Below are 21,749 nucleotides of genomic sequence, written 5' to 3' on the forward strand. Positions count from 1 at the left end.
AGTAGCAATTGTGGGGGGATGTTGACTTTTCTATGGGAGCCTCATAAAGTTAGCTGAATTTTAGGGCATAAAGTTCTTGTAAGGTGCCATATTCTTCGTTGATATGGGAGAACCTAGTGCAAGGGGAAGGTGCATGTTGAGTGCTGTGTGTAAGGTAACTTTGCCCAGTAGTAAGGCTATTTTGTGATTTTTGGCTTCATTTTTCAAGTGATATTTATTTATATGTGTGTATTTACAAATTAAAAATTTTAAGTTCATTACCACTCTACACACATATTCTGCATCAGAGGGACAATACTTTTCACAAATCACAATTCAACTCTATTGCAGACTTCTCAAAGGCATTCATTAGCATGTACTATTTAAGGTGTCTTTTACGAAGCAAGATGTGACCAAATCAGGGGAAAAAAAAAAAAAAAATTCATCCTGAAGACTTGTAGGAAATATTTAGTTCAAAATCCTCAGCTGCACTGATGTAATCTCAGCACTACTGACTAGAGGAGAAAAGATGGTTTGCTTTAAGCCATGCTTTCACTCCACAATGTGAAAGGTCCCCTATTGAACCTGAAGCAGTCTCACGACTGGATGCTTGGCTGGCTCCGCCGATGCTGTAGGGACCAGATGAGGACTGAGAGGAATGCTATGGAGACAAACCTAACTGGTGTAATCTCAATAGCTTGTGGGCTGGAGCCGTTGGTGTTAGGTCTATCACACAGAACTCCAAAACAACAGGGCTGTTCCATTAGACCATGGTTAAGTGATACAAAAGTACCTGACCAGACCATGTGGCACTTCAAACCTTAGATATGATTTCTATAATTCATATATGATTTCCTCCACTGAAATATGTAGCTTTCCCACCCTTCACTTCCGTTCTGATAATTGCTAAGGGTCTTTCACATCACTGTTTCCTCCTCTTTTACTAAACACTGAATAATCTAGAAAACAACTCCTAACACTTTTGGGTGCTTTACACTTAGGCTTAACATGTTTTCACGTGATCTGGTCTTTGCAAAGAAGGAAGAACTGTTTTAAAATTGGGGGAGAAGCAATTATGATTAGTATAAACAATTCATAGTAACTTGAACTTCCCCTTTTCAAACACCTTGCTGCTTTATTTAGTACCATTTAAAGTATGCAATCCAAGTTGTCTGGACAGGGACTTGTCATTAGAAAAAGATGTAGAAATGTCTACCTAAAATTCTTGTGTAGATAGCCTGCTTAGTGGTTTGATTCTATAGCACTATCTTTCTTTGGTTGATGTGCTCTACTTTTGTTTTATTGACCTTTTGATCAAAGTACATTGTTATGGATTCAGAGTACTACTTTTGGAGAGGAGATTTAGATGTAGTGTTTTTGTATTTCTGTTTTTCTTCATTGTGTGTGACCCTTTTAACTCTATTTCCTTGAAGTCCGATGAATTCTGTAACAGTACCAACTGTAGTTAAGTATGCGTCACAAAACGTTTTGAGGCGCTGTGGTATTTAGAGGGATCCAATGTTGCATTTTGGCTATAATCTCTACTGACAGATGATAAGCACCAGTGTTTTGTGAGTCATGGATCCACTTATACCACAATTTCCCACAGAATTACAAAACTGAAGCTCTTAATAACTCTCTTTAAACTACAAAAACAAATGTTCAGCTGGTATTTTTTGTGGTGGCTCTGTAAGTACTCTGTTCCTGTGTCACAGAACAAAATGAGAGCCAGCTGTAAAACAATATTCTACTGACATAATGTATATGTATGCATATGAAGAATTTTTCAGACATTTGGTAAATCTTCTTTTCATGATGCTTTGTAACAATGGACTGGTATTTCATTTTTTGTGTGATTTAACTGTATGAAAGAATCTAGAGAAAAAATGGTTGCTAGGCTTTTAGCATTTGGATGAACCCATAGTTTCTGAGTAGAAACTTAAAAATAAATAAAAGGTAGGAGGAACAGGCTGTCATTTTAACTTATTTTTGCTGTGTCTTAGGCCAACTGCTGCTTCTGTGAAGAAGAAACCATGTTTGAAAATGATAAATTTACCATGGCTGACTCTTCCAAAATTATTCTAGAGACTGAACAGCATTTAGATTTCTAGTCTATGTAGAGCTCTCTCCTATGAAATGCAGTGGTCCAATTTCTATCATAGGCAATGAACCATCAAGTTACTAATACTACATCTGACTGCTTCTATCTGTTGGTGTGTCATAACCATTAAGAGCAGAGCTGGGCCTTATTCCTAAGACTCTGCCACTTGGGAGCTGTAAGACAGAGACAAATCAAGTCCGTTTATTATGAACAACGGATGAGGGCAGAGATAGGTAGCACAACACAAGAAATCTGCCTGTCAAAGCACCAACAAGAGAGAAAAGTACTATCCTAGCCTCATGCTGGAAAATGTCTGAAATAGAGAAAGAAGGCTGACTGGCAACTGGAAGTAGAGGGAGAGCAAGGCTGTTGAGTGGCAGTGAGTAGAATAAAAGGGGCAAGGGAGAACCTGGGGCAATAAAAAAGACTAGGCATAAGGGGTTAGGACTAAGAGACAGAAAGGTAGAAGTGGTCTGGGAAAGCAGTGGGACCGGACCAAGGTATGGTTTGAAGAAATAGGAGAGAGGTGACCTTGGGGTGTAGGATAGTGTAGGATAGCATAGTGCTATTAGAAAAAGTAGGATGGATGACTCCAGATACGGGGCTAAAGCCAGGAAAAGTCAACAGTCTGGAACACCAGTGTAAGACAAGCAAGCAGAAAGGGAATTAACTTTCCTGGAGAAGCCAGGGTCTAAAAGCTGTATAATTCAGAAGCATTTGTTTATGATTCTTATTGCCTATAGGGAGAGGTGGGATAGGCTCACCTGAAATTCTGTAGGGAGCTTGAATTACAGAGTTTCTGTCCCGCATCACCAAGAACACTGGAAATCACCAACAAAGGATTCCAGAAACCTCTAGATCCTCACAAGCTATTTGAGTATCTTAGTCACTATGTACAACTCAAATTCCAACACATTGTTTTTGTAAAATTTAGATAGTTCTCGGTTCAAAATAAAGCAGAAGGATTGAGTGTTCATAATGCTGGATGGATCTGACCTATGGGAACAGTATTTCCACCCAGTTCTGTGTTGTGCTTTCTTGAGGCCCCTCAGATATACAGTGAGGGGCAGAGGGACTACTGTGTTGTTCTTGAAAGGCGTAATCTTTTATGTTCTTTCTCAAATACCCCTTCAAGTCATATGTCAGGAAAGGCCAGCAGTTACTCATACAGTTTTGATCTTGAGACAGTAATATCTTAGGGGAGAAGTCAAGAGTATGTGGCCTTCCAATATCAGCCTAAGGAGATATATTTTGCCTCTTCCCCTGGGCAAAAGGTTCTACTTTCTCATAGAGGTTGTTGGCTGTTCCTAAGTTACTTGATGCTTAATGCTAACTCTGTCTTTAATGTTATAAAACGTTTTATGCATTTTCTTTAACCCAGTTCCAACTTTTTGCTTCTCTTAGTATTTATGGTTTGCTTGGAGTTCAACAGTTCTTACTGATAAAGAACTTGACTGTACCTTTACAAATGTCAACATACAAGAAATCTCTGATCCCTCCAATGTTACAGGAGTTCCTAGAGATATATCTTTGCATGTGTATGTGGGTGTGCATATGTAAATGCATATGTGTATTTTTATCCATGTTTTGTTTTATTTTTCTGCCTCAGAATTGTAAGCATGAGGGAACAAATACATGAGATGATCTAATTTGTCTTAAAAACATGAATGAAGTGAGTGTATGTCAGATTACGATGCTTGATAATTGAAACAGAGTAAAAATATGCATAAATACAGTTACCATAGCTCAACTACTACATGATAACGTGTTTTGCTGTGTCAGTTTAATGTTGTCTCTGAAACTGAAACACTCTTTTTGCCTCTCGTATAGACATGATCTTTAAACAAACACCTGGATTTTAAAATTAGAAGACATTTTCACCCATATATGTGAAGGCCATTGCAAGATTAGAATTTTTCTTACATGTGTTATGTTAAAAGGAGAGTGCTTTGTTCCATTAATGTGTTTCGATTCAGGTTTGTGTGGATGAATGCCATCTAAATGTCCTTAGAGGGAGAAGAAAATTTGACCCTAAGTTCATGAAAAGATACAAAGGAATCTTGATCTGACAAGTCCTCTATAAAAACAAATCCCTTTCCAACTGCTCCTTTCTTTAAATGAAAAAATAAATGAAGGTTAGCAGGAAAACCACTGTGTCAGGCTCACCTTTTGCTTTATTCTCCTCCTCCCAGTCACAATCAACTTAAAAAAAAAGCCTTGATAAATCTAGAAAGTCTAAAATACTGTCTTTTCAGAGAGTATGACGATGGAGGCACGGAGTCACCATATCAGCTCAGAGACCCATCCAACAGTCTTAATCTTATTGGTACTTATCAATTTTGAAACAAAAGTATGAAAAAAGGTAAGTTTTTGGCTCACATGTATGCTTTGTAGTTACTGCCTATCTTTTGGATCCTGATGTCATATTTGGAGTCTATGAAGGGTTCAGTAGTGGCGTAGGTCTGAGTAAGTGCTACCACGCTGGCTATGTCCTGAAAATCGTAGTGGTTGTCTACCTTGATCTGTAGTCATCATACCATAAGTAAACAGCATATACAAAAGAAAAAAGAGCAATTAGGAACAAAATGTAGAATTCAGTTGCAAATGGCATTCATGAGAAGTATGTTTTTTGACAGCATCAGTTTACAAAAAAAAGTACTGGATATTTTATCTGATTTCTAGATTCTATAACATTCCTGCATTAACTATCTATTTTTCTAGGCAAAATATTACCTGTTCATCTGTAGAAAGCAATCTGCAGACAGTGGAATTTTATTCGGCTTTTCAATTTTTTTTTTAAGTGGTGATTGTTAATTTTAGATCTGCAGGCTTTAGAATTTTTCAAGGTGTGATAATATGCAACACTAATTTATACAGAATTCTTGTTGATACTGTAAATTGCTCATGTAACTGGATGTATATGGAGCACAACATGTACTATCACATCACGTATCTCCTGGGAGGGAGAAGATGAAGGGTCATGATATCCTGATGACTGCGCATTCACATGGAGCACAGAGGGTTGGCTCAAGACAGCAGAACCAGTTTTTCTCATTTTTCCCACTTCTCTGCGAGGAGTCAGGTTTTCAAGGAGTAGGATTTCCTAGTTGTGGAACACTGTGCTAAGATGGTGAATGGTACTAAACCCATCAACTTTAACATCCTGAAATAAGAGGGAATTGGAAAAGTGGGGAATATTGATTTGGCGGGAGAGGGAGAAGGAGACTTTAGAGGATAGAGGCATTACTTTTGGACAGGGAGAAGACATCTCTATGGTTGACTTAAAGGAAGCTGGCTGAAATGGGGAGGAGGGACTGGGACTCAGAAGAGAAGTCTTAGGACTAGTAGAAAATGGGAGAGGGAAACTGGAACTCCAACACACTGACCCAAAGTACATTTCAGAATGGTGAGGAAAGGAGGCAGGGATTAGTATTTGCCATGTTATCTGATATTAGGAGAGTTTGCAACTCTTTGCAAGCCCAGTGTCTTGTTTGCTTCCACTGTCATCTGGTACTTAAAAGGGAACCTGTGGGCCAGAGTGCCACAGCAGTGAGATGGGACTTGCATATTAAATGGGGTCTGGTGAAGCTAAAAGTCATAAGGCCTAAGTATTTGCTCTCAACTCTCAGATGGAGAACACCACAGAGTAATTTGCCATTTGAGAGCCACAAAACCAGACACAATGCCTGGTTTCAACTTAGTTTCTGAAAACTTCATAGCATATGCAAGTCTAATTACGACCAATGGAAACACAACTCCTAGCAATGCCTTTAGGGAGGACTGGGGTACGAGGAAAACCTTTATTTAGACTCTGACAGTAAGCATTTCACTACAAAAGACTGGCGTTTAATCTTTAAGGATTTAAAATATTTTATCGCTAAAAAAGTCTAGATTCATTTCTAGACATTTGATATGCTGAACATTTCTGTGCATTATTTCCCTTTTCTATAAATGAGGTGAATATTGAAAGTACAGTATAAACATTCCAACACTTCGCATATGCAATCCACAGAAACTGTAGTTTAAGTAATTAGTGGTAAAGTGTGCTCTCAATTACATTGGCTGCCAGATTTCCACTAACTTACTAAGTATGAAATAAAGCACAACAGTCATAGGCAAAAGAACATAACATACAGTAAAACGTGCATAATTACTGAATAACATACAATTAAATTGATTTTCTATTTCTTTTGCTAGTGGCAAATATCATGTTCATGGAGCTTCTGGAGATTCAAGATGATAAATCTAACTATTCTCTGATGATTTGTTTTAAAATCTAAAGCACTTAAAGCACTGAAGTGTTTCCAGTGAAAGTGGTTAATCTGTAATGACTAGAAATTTTCACTGATACCAATGAAAGTGGGATTTAAATCATATCCCATTGAACCATCATTGTGAGATAAGTGATATCAAAACAACTGTACTCACCACTGAAATGCAATTACTTTGGAGAAAGAAAGCAGCAGTTATATAGTGGTATGAAACAATCACAGAGAATACATTAAGACAGGAAATGAAGAAAAGTTCAGTATCAAACTGAAACTAGTAAAGAACCAAGGCAAAACCTTCCTATATTCCCAGGTCCAAAAAGTTGGATTGTGCAAACAGACCTTGACTCTTAAATAGTTTCACTGCAGTCAACTAAATTAATAAATAAGGTTCTGCTTCAAGAAAGCATCTCAGCACATTTCGAAGAACGTCCTATGTAGGACAACACATAAACTGAAAAGGCATCAATGTGAAAATATATTGTGCGTTTTAATGTTTTCCTAAAGAGAGGTGCTTTCTTGAATAATATATAAGCAGAGATTTGCAAGGGTAGGGATCTCAGACAGAAATTGGACAGTGAAAAGTTAAAATACCCAGGAAACGAAAGAACATGCATATCATTTTAGACAAACACCCGGCCTCCTAGCATGCAGTAAGTAGCATCTGCACCTTTCCCATGCCTGAATGAGCATGTCCAATCTTCACAACAACAGGAAATGTTGGCATTGTTAGCTAAGGGGGAAAACAAAACAGACATATTAGAGAGAGCAACCACGAGTTAAATGATTAAGCTACATCATTTATGAAAATTATTTAAACATGACCATAATACAGCCAAAGCTGTTCTTGCCATGTGGTTATTCGAACATGTTATTCATCTGTGTAAGACTATGTGTTCTGATGAATTACTGTGTATGTTTTCTGATCTTATTCTCAATACATACAATTGGTATACTTCTATCTTAACTCTTATGTATGTCTTTCTTTTGACTTCACTTTTTAAACTGAATTTCTGCTATTTCCTATTTTATGTTTTGCTACTGTGTTTTCTGACCCATAAACTCAGACTCTCCAAGGCTATAATCATTAATGATGTCAAATTAATCACCTTTTTCCTCTTCCCCTTGATTTCCATTATTTAGCAAGGCTGTAAATTTTTTTTGTGACCACTTATGAAAGCAATGATGTCACAAAAAACCCTTTATTTGAAGGCAGATCCCAACTTCTGTTACAGAATATCTGAGTTCTCTAGGGAAGGCTCCAGCTTCTGCCTAGAATTCAAGTAATAATTCAGCCATTGATTAGGAAATCAAATATGCAAAGTCATATTAATATGCTTTAGTCAATCAAATTATAATGGTTCTGTCTTTCAGAAAGTTCTGTGAATAACCAGGGTTTTTTCCATCATTCATTTGAAGAAGTTTTAGATCTCCCAGTCATGGGTACAGCTGTCACTTCTTTCTTCCACCTGAAATGTACCTATATTGAACTTCACACACACAGAATCACAGAGTGGTTGGGGTTGGAAGGGACCTCTGGAGATCATCTAGTCCAACCCCATGCTCAAGCAGGCTCACCTAAGAGCAGGTTGCATGAGATCACATCCACGTGGATTTTGAACATCCCCAGAGAAGGAGACTCTACAGCTCTCTGGGCAGCCTGTTCCAGTGCTCTGTCACCCTCAAAGTAAAGAAGTTTTTCCTCATATTCAGATGGAACTTCCTGTGTTTCAGTTTGTGCCCGTTGCCCCTCATCCTGTTGCTGGGAACCACTGAAGAGAGTCTGGCCCCATCCTCCTGACACCCGCCTTTAAGATATTTCTAAGCATTGATAAGATCCCCTCTCAGTCTCCTCTTCTCCAGGCTAAACAGACCCAGCTCTCTCAGCCTTTCCTCATAAGAGAGATGCTCCAGTCCCCTACTCATCTTCATAGCCCTCCACTGCACTCTCTCCAGTGGTTCCTTGTCTTTCTTGAACTGGGGAGCCCAGAACTGGACGCAGAACTCCAGATGTGGCCTCACCAGGGCAGAGTAGAGGGGAAGCATAACCTGCCTTGACCTGCTGGCCACACTCTTCCTAATACACCTCAGGATACCATTGGCCTTCTTGGCCACAGGGCCACATTGCTGGCCCAATTTCTATCAACCAAGCATAAATATAAATACTTAGTAGAACAGGGTTATAACTAGAAATAAAAAACTGAACACCCTCAACATGTAATTAAACTTGGCATCAGTAGGACAGTAAGTGTTAGGGGATCTGAAACCTTAATTTATTACCAAATTTTAACAGAATAAACACAATCAAAGTCAAAAGCTGATGCTTTACAAAATAAACTACGAATTATTAGAGATTTTATGAGAAATGTATTTTCCAAATACTTACAAAAGATTGTCAAAAGGTTAAATGGAGTTCACACATCTCACTGTGCTTTGCACAACATTGCACAGAAACACACAAACACAGATATTTACATGGAAAATGTCATGGGATTGTAAATATTGACATTAAGATCAAGAGATAAAGAATAGGAAGGTCACTTGGCTTTTGGTAACATCCAAACCTATTTGTAGGGTTATAGAGCTAATTAAATTAGCTAATTAAAGCGCAAAACATGCTTTTCCTATATTTTAAACATTTATTTTCAATATGCTTTTAAGGATGCCTGCTTTAAAAATACTTTAACTGAAAGCCAAATCTTCACAAGAACAAGTGGGCATTCACTGCAAGGTACACATTCTATACTGCTTACTCTTAGATTCCCAGTACAATACATGAATCTCTTTTTTTTTTTTTTAATGGACTTTCCTAAAATGCATACCAATGCAATATTGTTTTGTTCTGACTTCTTTTTTTAAAACACATAAAGGACATCTAAGCAAACAAACCCAACTTGCTTGTGTTTTGACAGAATCTCAGTTTCTGCTCTGCCTGATCAGAAGAAAAAGAAGGAATCTTTGGATCTACTCCTTTAACATATCAGTTTCAAAGCCTGATGAAACTACAGGGTCCTACAGTTGTCATCTACGCAACACAGGCCATCGAAGTTTTTCATTGATTTCTGCATCAAACTCAAAGCTACGTCATTTCAGGAGAAAACCAGATTTGATTTAAAGACTTGCAGTTATGAAAAATTTACTGCAATCCTAGTTAAATTATTCCATTAGTTAAGTAAAGATGTCCTATACATTTCTTGTGCCAGGGCATCCTCGAGATTTGAAATCGAGGATTACCACCACAGGCAAGCAGACAATTCTGAAACCCATCTCTCAGTGCTTTATATTACATGCATAACTGTAGCTGCCACATTTCAGTGCCTGTGTAAAGGCAACTTGTATTTTTCGCAGAACTTCTGGGTACTTAGACTAATACTGTAGGAATCAATAACCAGGAATACTTTAAAAGTCTTTTATTTAACTCTTATTTATGAACCATTTCAAGAGTTGGTCTTTAAATCCAAAATACGTTGACTTGCTTTTTACAGATTTGTTTCAGTCTAACCAATTTAAGTTAAGGCATGTAAGCATGAAAAAACTGATTAGTTTCAAAATAACCAAAACGCTTGCAAAAGCATTATACAGTAAAGGTCACTTATACTGCAATTTAAAAATAAATTTCTTGCTAAACTGTAGGAATGCAACTATATAGTCAACATCTAGTCACTTATTTATTGCTTTCATATTTTAAAACCAGCCACTTCTTTATTCAAAATTTTTCTGGGGAGGAGGGGGAACAAATCATTGCCTGACTCAAGATTCATAAGGGCAGCACCACATTTTTATGATTGAACTATAAACCACTGAACCAGGGTTTGTAATGGAAATGCTGGCAGACCTCTAACTATAGCAATACAAATGGCACTCCTGTAATTAAGAGGACCATGTATCTTCCCATGATTCCAAAGCTGTGGAATCCTCTGTGGGCCACAGGAACAAACACTAACTCAAATTAAAAAAAAAAAAAAAAAGAAACTCTACTTTCTCCCTCAGAAAAATGCACTAACATCATTTAAGGCAATAGAGTTCATTTTGCTCTGGAGTCCGATATCCAGATTTCATGTAGTATACCACATCCCAGCACAGACAAAGAGAAGAGGCGGCTGCAGGGGAAAAAGGCACTGAATACTGCATTTCAAACATCAGACAGGAAAAAAAACCCAGGTAGCATAGAAAGCAGGCAAATATTACTTTATCCCAGCACTTCTCTTGTTCGTATCTATCACTGTGACAGGCCCATGAATCCAGGGCTGATGCAGTTGTAGTTGTTTTGGTTTTTCAAAAGCATTTCTTTTATTCCTGCTCTTACTTTAATTACCACAGTTTTTCCTTTGTATGTGGGGACTAGACATGTGCCACCATGCAGTCACTTCCCTACCGCTAACTGGTTTTCAGTTGCACATGGTATTGTTCTCTCTAGCAATAACAAAACCTGAAATTTCTTATTGAAATACAGAAAACTTGATTTGAGACCTCCGCCCACCTCTTCCCAGTCTGTTCTTTCCTGTTAATTTCTGTCTTAACAGAACAGGCAGTCTCAAGACTTCATACATTTGGGTAAACATTATGTACCACACAACTGTGACAGTAACACCGAAAACTTACCCGTTCCATGGGTTTCCTCTTAATTTACATTATAGTTACTTGGTAGAAAGATGCCTTGAAAGAAGATCTAGCATGTATCAATGGGTCCACTTTAAACAGAGCTGATACTAATAGGACTCATTGCATGTTTTCTTTGAAAAGTATTGTTGTGGGGGGGGAAAGGCCATTTTACAAAAATATTGCTTATTTTTCAAAGGCTTTCTTAAATTCAGAAAAGTATAAATTCTACTGTGACAATTAAAAACTGAGGGGAAAAAAATCAGAAAAGACCAACAACAGAAATTACAGTAAGAAATCTGGCAAGTTCATATGTATGAGAGATGAAAATGGACTACACTGCATGAACCCTTGCACATACATATAATATACATGAAACGCATCTGAATATATAAAAAAAAAGATTAGGATAAACAGGGCTTCTATCATAACTTAAATAACAATGCAATAATCTATAATTATTAATCAGAGAGAAAACAGAATGCATGTCAAGCATACAATGCAATTTTCCATAGTTACATACGAATACGATTGGATTGGTAACAAATATTAGTAGCAACTGGAAAAACTGTCATGGCTCTTGGTAGGAACCCATTTACAAAACAGTTGAGATACATTACTGACACCTGCTAATAAAATATCATTAATCAAAATAACGTCACTGAGTATTAAAATGTTTTATCAGCTCCTAAAAACTACAAAGATGGATTCAGTCTATAAACTTTGATTTCTGTGGTTTTAACTTCTTATACTGTTATTTTAAATAAAGATGAAGTCTCAGTTCAGCAGAACCTTAACTGAGAACATGGCTCACTTCCATGACTAGGACTAGGTACTACTAGTGGTAGGTACTACTTTGATCTGTGAACTTGAACACATGTTCCCTAGGAGAGCAAAAAGTAGATTATGTTTTGCAGATAAAAGGCAGTAGTAAAACATCTTTTGAGGCAGAATCCTTTTAAAATCTGGATAACAGAAGTCTAAATTCCTAAGTTTCAAACTGAGAAATATTTAGCATGGAAGCTGCTTTACTGAAATGACATGTCTTAATGGTTTCTGTCATATACTAACAGCACAAATTAAATTTACGTACTTAATGACCAGACAAATCTAATGGTTGTTACTGTAGGGCACCTTCAAACTGGGAGTTCATTCATGTTTGACGTGAGTCTTAATGAGTATAGCAGTAATACTTTAAAACGTCTTGGCAGACCAGGCACTTGTCTGTGTTAGAAGTCTAACCCTGCCTTGGTTAACTGCACTGCAGAAGGGTTCAAGGATGGAAGAGAATGAGGGATTAAATATTAGAAGTGATTAAATCTGTAATGGAAATACAACAGTATATATGGGTTTAAAATGTGACTGTAATATCCTGCCTGAAAAATCTTCATGTTTTTAATAACATATCTATCTTTTCCCTATACAAATAACTATATGCTAGTATTTTTCATTCAAGAGCTGATTTGTATGCCACTTAACTCTTTACTATCACTTTTTTTTTTACATAACTACCATTTATTTTATTATTTTCAAGGGAATCCAGTTGAAAATAATTCTTTTAATAGTGTTGTAGGAATGTCACTAAAATTGATTCTGTAACAGGCCTAATATGGTTTTTTTAGATGAACACAATTGAAGTTAATTGGCCTAGTCCTCACAGGAGTGATTTTTCTAAAATGACTGGATTTGATTTTTCAGCCATGTACTTGCAATGGGAACACAGGAGCTGACAAACCAGCTCAAACTTCAGCTTCACTGGTAGACCTTCTAAATGCCATGAGATCTGGACTCCACAATCTCCACAGGTAAACTGGAGGCAAATATACAAGACTCACACTTCCAAACCACTTGCAGCAACTGTAATATTCTTTAATTCTTTTAAATTACTGGTAATAATACAGACAGTTACCCGTCAACATATCTCACAGTTGCAGATTTGCCATTTATTTTTCACTGGATCTATTCATATTAGTTCAATAACAGCAAAGAGTACAGTAGGACTCATGACATTATTTCTTCAATTTGCCATTTGGTCTTTTTGTTTCCCATACTACTGACATAGTACTGACTAGCAACGTAATTATAGTGGCAATGAAACTATTTAGATTTACGAATAGACAAAGAACTATCTCAAACAGGAGTTATACTGATGGAATTACTAAATCCAGGGAGAAATTTGACCCAATATTCTGAAGCTGATGAATAAACACTAATTAAGGCAAGCGTGCATTCACAGAAAATAATTTTAAAATGTATCACAGAAGCATATTTCTCATCAAGTCATCAAGTCTCTCAGAATCAGGTCATGACATCTGTTGTGTTAGCTAGCTTGAGACCACAAAGCTTTTTGAAACTGCTGGTGTAGAGAGTAGTAAGTTACCACATCATCCTCATTAAGGCTTGAAATGCTTTGGATTTTTACTCTTCTGTTGCTGTAACTTACTACATCAAACATTCCTTTTCCGTGTTGTTAGGATGATTTGCAAATGGGATTCAAACACAAATTAGGTTCAAAGATTCATTAGTTACTGGTCAGGATCTCTTTAATGCCTGCAATCTGCAAAATAATACTGTACTGCTCTTCTGAAATGTCAAGATATTTTCAATATGTTGCATATGTTGCATATGTTTTTTTCATAAAAGAGTTAGAGCTGGCCTAACTTCTCTTCTGATCCCACATATTAATAATTACACTGAGTGAACAGGGAAATGTGGAAAATTCAATCAAAACCACTGCAATTACTCATCTTTGCTTTTGCAAGAAGGTAAGAAAAATTTGCCAAATTAAAACAATTAAAAAGGACACTGATCAAATGATATAGGTGTTCAAAAAAAGCATGCAAGTACTGTGAGAATTGCTGTGGACACATCAGATAACCCTTAAAAACATGGGTTCCAGAAGAATTCATGAACACAAAAAGGTTTGAAAGCTCCTGACCTCTTATCTGGAGACACACAGTAGTAAATAGCTAAACTAGCTGCATGCAGAACATATTTCAGTTTCAAAAGTAAGCATGCCCTGCCAGCCAAAAATTAAGAAAAAACAGTTAAAGATAAAACATACAGTTTCCTCCTTCTTCTTCTCTTGATAATTGGTAGATTGGTTTTTTTCCTCATTGAGAAGAGGAAGGAATCCATATTCTTCTGGAAGACTTCATTTGTTATCCAAATATAGAGCGTTTGTAAAAGTATTCATTAGCACCATTCAAAACACCTGGGTATATCCATTGGTCTGCAATATATGGCAGGCCCACTGCAATAAAGCCTAGGATGCTTGTTTTGTTGAAATCACCATTTTGGAACTATCATGTAGTATGTACAGAAGAACTAAGAAGATACAGTTGGGCATGAAATTGAAGAAAACCCCAAACCAACAACCAACCCAAACCAATGAACAATACAAAAACTGCCCTGTGGAAAGGAAAGTATTGAAATAGATGCTACAACTCTGACCTCTGAGTAGGTAATTAACAAAACTATAAAGCTCATGAATATTTATCTGCTAATGTTGTGCTCATGAAGAACCGCACTATTTTTTACACTCTACTGCTACCTGTATTTTCAATGCACTTCAATGAAAAATAAGAAGTAGAATCAGTAGTCTGCCTCAGTATTTCTTAATAAGAAGTACGTAATACTTCTCTCCTTCCTGAATTCTTCACTGTGATTTCCTTTAAACTGAAATTTGTGTACTGTGCGTGCAGTTCCAGTGTAGCAGCAGCAGGGAAAAAAAATCCTGTTACTTGAACATATCAACAAGAGTCATGTCCTTCCAGTGAACCTGACAAAATAAACTTAACTTGTGTTTTACAAAGAAACAAAACACACATTGTAACTAGAGGCAGCTGGCAGCACCATTAGTCTGGTGAATGTAGGTTCACTCTTTAGCATTTGTGAAGTGATCAGGGATTTGACATCCCCTTCTTACAGACATATTTCTGCCTTGTCAGTTTATTCTTTTCTAAACTCGAGCCAAACCTAAGGCTCTTGGTCAGAAATCCTTTTTTTTTTTTTTTTCCTCAATGGAGTCTAAGTTAGTTGCAGGATGTGACATAGTTTTACCACAATATTTTCTGAAGCAATTGCCTGATTAAACATCAACTTTGAAATCACAGAACTGTATACACCTGGTCCTGTTAGGTCCAGTGACTAAAATGCACCCTATCCCCATTTATATAAGCCTAGGAAACCTGTTGGTTATTGGCACTGTAAGACATTTTTATAGATGGTAACACTGCCCAGAGATCTCTATACAAAACCACCATGACTAGTTGCTAAAAATACTTCAATTCTTTATTTTATCTAGCTATGAAGCCCATATACTCTTAACTAGGTTCAAGCTTGAAAATCAAATGCCGTTTGCTAAATTCTGACGATTATAGGTATTTCAGCTGTTTAATTTTTGACCAGCATATTCTAGAGACTATAAATTTCATGCATACAAGTTATCTGATAACAATAAAGCTGGCTTACAATCAGAAACACTTCTAATTAGATGAGCATGAAAATCTAAAAAGCCAGTTGCTTCCATGATTCTTATTGATGTCACAATAGCAAGGGTAATTATTATCATTGCTTGCAAGCATTTCATCTGCATCAATGTTTTAAAATTGAAGATTCTTTGTACTATGAGCTTACAAAGATAAGTATCATTTTATTGTATTAATCAAATATCTGGCCACTTAAAGATTTCATAAATCTGCTTATCATGCTTTTTACTGTAGAAGGATGTATTCTAGTTTGATATACTTACACAATACCTACAGGCACCATTATGATCTTCTATATTCTGAAGTGACGGTTATTTAGTTAACCAGTAGATGGCTATATAGTTATCCAGCACAGTCTTCATCTGCATTACTGTTTGTATTTTTCCATATGTAATGGAAATAATACCTGTCCTTTCCTATTTCAGAAATTTTCTGGAGTTTATAAGTCTGGTTTACTAGAGTGTCATCCTGCAATTTCTTCACTGTAAGTCTATTAATTTCAAATAAATCCTTAAAATCTAAGCTTCATACACTGAAGTGCTCAAAGGTTTATAAGTTCTTCTGCAGTGTAAGTATTTTTGAATAATGCTTAGAGTTAAATAGTGTTACCTATTTTATTCCCAAGAGATATAATTTGAATTCTTGTAAATTTACTTTGAATTCTTCTAACTAAGGTATAATATAAAATATAATCAAAGCTGTATATAAAAATAAAACTAGGCAAAGATCATCTGCTAAAAAAAAAAAGAAGCCAAAAAAAAAAGCCATCTGCTGGTAACAACACAGAAAACACAGTTTTTTGAAGGTGGTATTCACCCTGGCTTTAATGTCCTCATGGTTGAGTTGACTAGAAAAGCCACAATAGGAAAAAAAAAAAAAAAAAAAAGGTGTGTGTGGGGGGAAGTAGCCACAAAAACCCCCAGAAGTTGCATAAACATGACTTACCTCAAGTTCAGTGTTTAAATATTTATCTTTCCAATAATCCCCAAGCAAAGTTCATTTAACCACTCTAGTTCCATGTAATTTATTTGTGGAATATGCATCAGACTAAATCTAATTTTGCTCTGCTTACTTTGGAAAAAGGAAATTAAAAGTGAAATAATGAAGGTGGCCTTTTATTCATTTTTTCTTTCCCAGAAACAGGCAGGAAGTGTCCTAAATCAATAAACAAGCAGAAGATGTACTTTCTCTGGTCTATTTGGTTTTAAGAAAACACAATCTCAAGACAAAGTCAGGGCTCAGCCATGCAGAAGCTGTCTGTCACCAGCAGGGGTAGCTCAACATATTCCTCTCTTAATTAAGAAAAGCAGAAACATCATGCTTAAACAGCTCTTATTCTCAGCAAACACAAAGAACGATTCAGAGATGTCGAGCCAGATTTTCCACGGCCTTGTATCTTGACAGAAAAAACCTAGGTGTAGAATTCTATCTCTACAGAGTAACTTTTTATACCCCCTTCACACAAGTGGCAAGCCAAAGGAGAATCTGATATGCTTTGTATTATCTGTTTAGAAATACGTGAATTAAAGAAATCTAAAAGCTCAAGTGGAAAGAAAAAGTAGAGCTTTAATTTGATTAGTATGCCAGGTAACCACAAGCAAGCAAATGTACCTTAATTGTGATTTCTTTATTCAAAACAGAGGGTTAAAATGGCTTGTAAACTAAGTGAGTGAAATATAGATTGGTCCCAGCAAAATGCTGGGCCACCTCAACTCCCACTGAAATTAATGAGAGTCGATGCAAAATTGGGTATTCTGAGCACCCCTTGTACACAGTTTCTTCATTTGCCATTAACACCACCTCATAAGACTGGATCTTAAGAAACCAATTCTCTTGGTACTCACTGAAATCAATACAAGTTTTGACATGATCTTAGTGTATGAAGTGACACTGTCAAGCAAATCTGAACCAGGAAATCAATCTAAAATACCTTTGTCCCCACAGCTGTTTTTCAATTAAAAAAGAAGAGTTATGTAAATCAACACAGAATTGACCTGATGGTAGAAAAATCTTCTGTTTTCAATACTTGCACAGCATGAAAACGGCAAGTGTCATTAACAAGAAAAACATTAAGTATAATGGCAGTGAATCAAAAAGAGCAGTTCCCACAAGATCTCTAATAGAAATTCTGGAGAAGACAAAATCTTTGCAGACATAAATTATATTTTGATTCTGGCATGTCAGTGTTTCGTTCCATTCAAATCATTCTACCAACTATTTAGCAAACTGCTGCCTCTAAAACCAAGTAACATTTTGCCACCTTACAGAAAGATTACCCAAATTGCTGTCCTTATAAACTGTATGGGTTTTTTTTTTAATGTAGTCAGTAGTCACTGTAGTGACAGCTATAAATACCCTCCCTTTTGAAGCAGGCTACAATACATATTGAGACACTGGAATTGAAAATCCACTAAAGCTCAGCTATTTTGTGAAATACTATTCTAATTTTGAATTTTCTATATGATTGTACAGTTTTTGTACACGATGTGTACTGTGACTATATCAGCTAAACTGAAAGTAGTTTTAAGGAAAAATAAATGCAATGCCAAACAAGAACTAGGGAGAAAAGAAATCTAGCAAAGCATCAAGAAGGCAACAGATAAACTGTTACTATGGAGAATCCTGCCTGCTATCATTCCAAAATAAGATTCATTTGCCACAGTGGAGAGAGAATAAGATTGACATAGATGAAAAATTATACTCTGTAGACTGCCAGACACTGATGTCCAGAGCAGGCAGTCCAACCAAAGGACACCGTGTAGCTTCAAACTGCTTGACAGCTGGAAAGGACAGCAAGGTGTCCCCATTATAATTAAAGAGCCTTTGAAAAAGCTGTATGGACAATCCCCATGCAACACAGTTCAGCGCTCCTTGACATAACTCAATGTATCAAACTCAACCCTGCCAGAGAAATACTCATGATCAGTACCCAGGAATCTATAAACTGAATGCACAGCGCTGCCTCTTATGAAAAATGAAATACAGAGGGGAGACAGCAGTGCTAGGAGGTAACATACCAGTACAGGTCAGACAAAGGTAGTGCTGTTGGTGGATTATCCTGCAGACCTGCGATGCTGCAAAGGGCTGCCAGGTGAGAGGAGAGAGCAGATACAGTGAGCAAGGGCAGGGAAGAAGCATGGAGCAGTGGTGATCTGGCAGCGCTGCCTTTCCCCATGTCAGCTCTAAGGGTGATGCACCTCGCTCATCACCTTTTGCCCCCAGTAACTCCTGGGGAAGAGATGAAAATACCATAAAGTCAGTAGAGTTTGCTCTGGAGTTCAGGGGAAGCAGTAGTTCACTCCATGGGACTCTGCGTGTATGGTATCCAACAGAAGGAGAGCTAGTGTTTTTAATACGGATCACTGGGGGCTGTTAGAAGAGAAAGAAACAATGATGGCAATTAATGCTGCTGATCATAGAATCATAGAATCATAGAATGCTTTGGGTTGGAAGGGACCTTTAGAGGTCATCTAGCCCAACCCCCCTGCAGTGAGCAGGGACAGCTTTAACTACATCAGGTTGCTCAATAGATAGATGCTAATGCTTCATAGTAAAAATTAACAAGGATCATGACAACCGACAGTAGAAAAAGCCCCTCCAGAATTAGAAGTCCTGTGCAAAATTAGAATTCCCATTGAGAAAGAGATGAAGCTGATCATAAATTTGACTGCAGTCAGGTTTCCTGCCTTGTTTCTATATTGCACACATCAACAAATACAGTGGATTATCCCCAATCCTCTGTTTTCTTGCATTTTACTAGAAAACAGAAATTAGTTGTTCAACACTAGACTTGCTTAGCTAGACAGAAATGAGAAAATGCCAAGTGTTTCTTGTACTGTGTCAATGACTTGAAGGAATCAGTGACTATATCGCTTGATAAATGAAATTTTCTGTTTCTTATTAGGAAGTGTTAGCTGTATCAGAATACAACCAAAGAGTGGGCACTAGCTTGACTAGTATTATGACATAATTTGCTATGATATCATGGCTTACTTACCAAACTAAAGGAAAACTGACATCATAACATAGAGCGTAGTGAAAGAAACCCTGTATTGTTAATGCATTTATACAAATAGCAAAAAAGACCAAGTGTTTCTTTGGCTTCAGTCTGCTTATATTTATAAAATGTTGGCTATAATTTCTCTACTATTATTTAAGATACAAGATTATTTGGCTTAAAAGTTAGTCAAGGAATATTTCTATGTCTTTTGGGAATAATTTTGTATTCTATAAGGTCAAGATCTAACTGTAAAACAGAATGGGTGCTGAGCTTAGGTTTCTTTTAAACTCTCTAAAAGTAATTTTCCTAATACAATGAAGAATACTAACAATATACAATATAAAAAAGAACAATGCAGCTTCATGCTAAGACCTAATGCTTGCTGATACTGTTTAGAGGTAACAGGTACTCAATCACTGTACTGATATCGGTAGAAGCTACAGGTAATATGTCTCCTCTGATAAACAGACTAAAAATGCATTTTCTTGCATTTGTGAGAGCATGTTCCTGACTACAGAGATTTTCAGACTTATTAAAATTCCTTCCAAATGCTATGATGTAAATATGTCTTTGTCTAAACTCTGAGAGTAATTTGACAAAACTTACTGTTTCAGAATGAAGAGGACTTCTGCTGAGGTTTCAAAAATTGTTTTAATAAGAAGACTTTAATAAGAAGATTATCAATGTTGTCATGAAGAAATGAGAGGTACACCTACCAAAGAACTGCTCATTAGTTAGACTTGCATGGGAAGCAGAACAGCCGGTTTCAAGTCCCGGCTTTGAGTAAGTCCATGCACCCTAGGACTGACTGGTGTACGTACCTGCTTTTCCTGCTGTTGTTGTGACCAGTTGTTTTATGTTAGTGTTGAGAAACCTTCTGGCCCCAAGTTTCACTAAAATCCACATTACCACTGGAAGGTCTTGTTGCGTATAGCATGTTCCAAGCCTATCCCTTCCAATGCTGACTGTGTCTAGAGAGACCTACGGGGAATATATTTCTGAAGTAAGAACCTCTCTTATGGCCATTTGCTTCTCTAAGTGCTTTAAATATTCCACCTATGTACAGATGGCTTTGAAAGACTCTTAAAAATTATTTCAAGAGTAGCTGCAGGCAACACTATATAAGACTGTAATACGTGTTTTTACGGCATTTGTACAATTACCATATGAGATGGAGTTTCAGCCTGTTTATGCTTCTGCACATTCAGTTGAATGTAAGTATTTAATTCTCAACTATGTCTACAAGACAGTTGTGAATTAATTTTTAACTTTTCACCAAATTATTTTTAAACTTTGTTATAAGCATAGTATTTTTTGTTTGGTTGTACAATTGTTTGATTGCACTAGATATAAAGGTCTTTAAGACATGCAGAGCATAGTAGTTTGATGTGCTATTCTGGACAATCTTAGGCAAAATGCACCTTAATTAACCATCGAATAGGTAGGCCTGTATGCTTGATGTTAGAGAAGACACTTTGCCCAGTGTATTTCCTTATTATTTGAATTTTACTGAAACAGTAATCAAATTGGTCTATTTTAATCATCTATAGCAGCAGCCATGTGATGTCATCTGGAAATCAATCAATGGCTCTCAATTAATTCCTTCATCACTCTCCAAACCTACTGCCCTAAGTGAGACTTGAAAATCAATAGTCCTAGAACCACTGACCACAGAGGCCATTAAAATACCTGCTTGGGGTTTTTTTGCAGCCTTCTTGTAGCTTGAACTTCCTGTGTAAGGTTTCAGCCTCACATCTTTTTTATCTTTTCACTCACATGAAAAGCTTCCTGAAAGTAGTAAGTTTCCTCCAGGTAAGAACAGAGATGTTAACAGGTCTAAATTATTTTCAGGTTTCAGTTGTTAGTCCTGGACTTGGACCCAACCTTACAATTTGAAGCCAAAAATTCAGACTGAAAAAATAAAAATCAAAGTATGGCTGCTTGAACTAAATCAGGACATAATGTACAACATTCCTGGCTCAGTTTTGAAGTAGATCTACAGTCTGAACATGAGACCCAATACTAATAATTCTAAATATTTGTGGTGTTTTTTTCTTTTTTTAAAGACAGAGGTTTTGGGGGGGGGGATGGAAGGCAAAAAAAAGAAGCAGCAGAGCACTCATAGTTGTAAAACTGACCTCTTACTGTTCAAAAATAAAATAAATCTGGTGCTGTGAAATGTGTACACATCTATATAAAGATAACAAGCCACTTTGTGTACATCTAAACCTCAAGAAAATACATTTCCACGGGTCTGGATTGAAATGGTTCAAACTGTGTTAATGAATTTTCAATTCCTAAGCTTGATTTGT

The 21,749-nt window shown here is 36.7% G+C and overlaps 1 protein-coding gene across 2 annotated transcripts in view; it reads right to left on the bottom strand.

The window, feature by feature from the left end:
• The window catches only part of SYN2 (synapsin II), a 197,966-nt gene that overhangs the window by 43,727 nt on the left and 132,490 nt on the right, over window positions 1-21,749 (bottom strand). For both annotated transcript variants that reach the window (XM_075714460.1, XM_075714459.1), the window contains 2 exons: window positions 7,019-7,081; window positions 4,460-4,602 (listed from right to left, as the gene is read on the bottom strand). In XM_075714460.1, coding sequence (XP_075570575.1) covers window positions 4,460-4,602; window positions 7,019-7,081 — 206 coding nt within the window. The remainder of the gene's footprint in view (window positions 1-4,459; window positions 4,603-7,018; window positions 7,082-21,749) is intronic.

Source organism: Pelecanus crispus, chromosome 7, assembly GCF_030463565.1.
Source record: "Pelecanus crispus isolate bPelCri1 chromosome 7, bPelCri1.pri, whole genome shotgun sequence".
NCBI classification, from domain to species: Eukaryota; Metazoa; Chordata; class Aves; order Pelecaniformes; family Pelecanidae; genus Pelecanus; species Pelecanus crispus.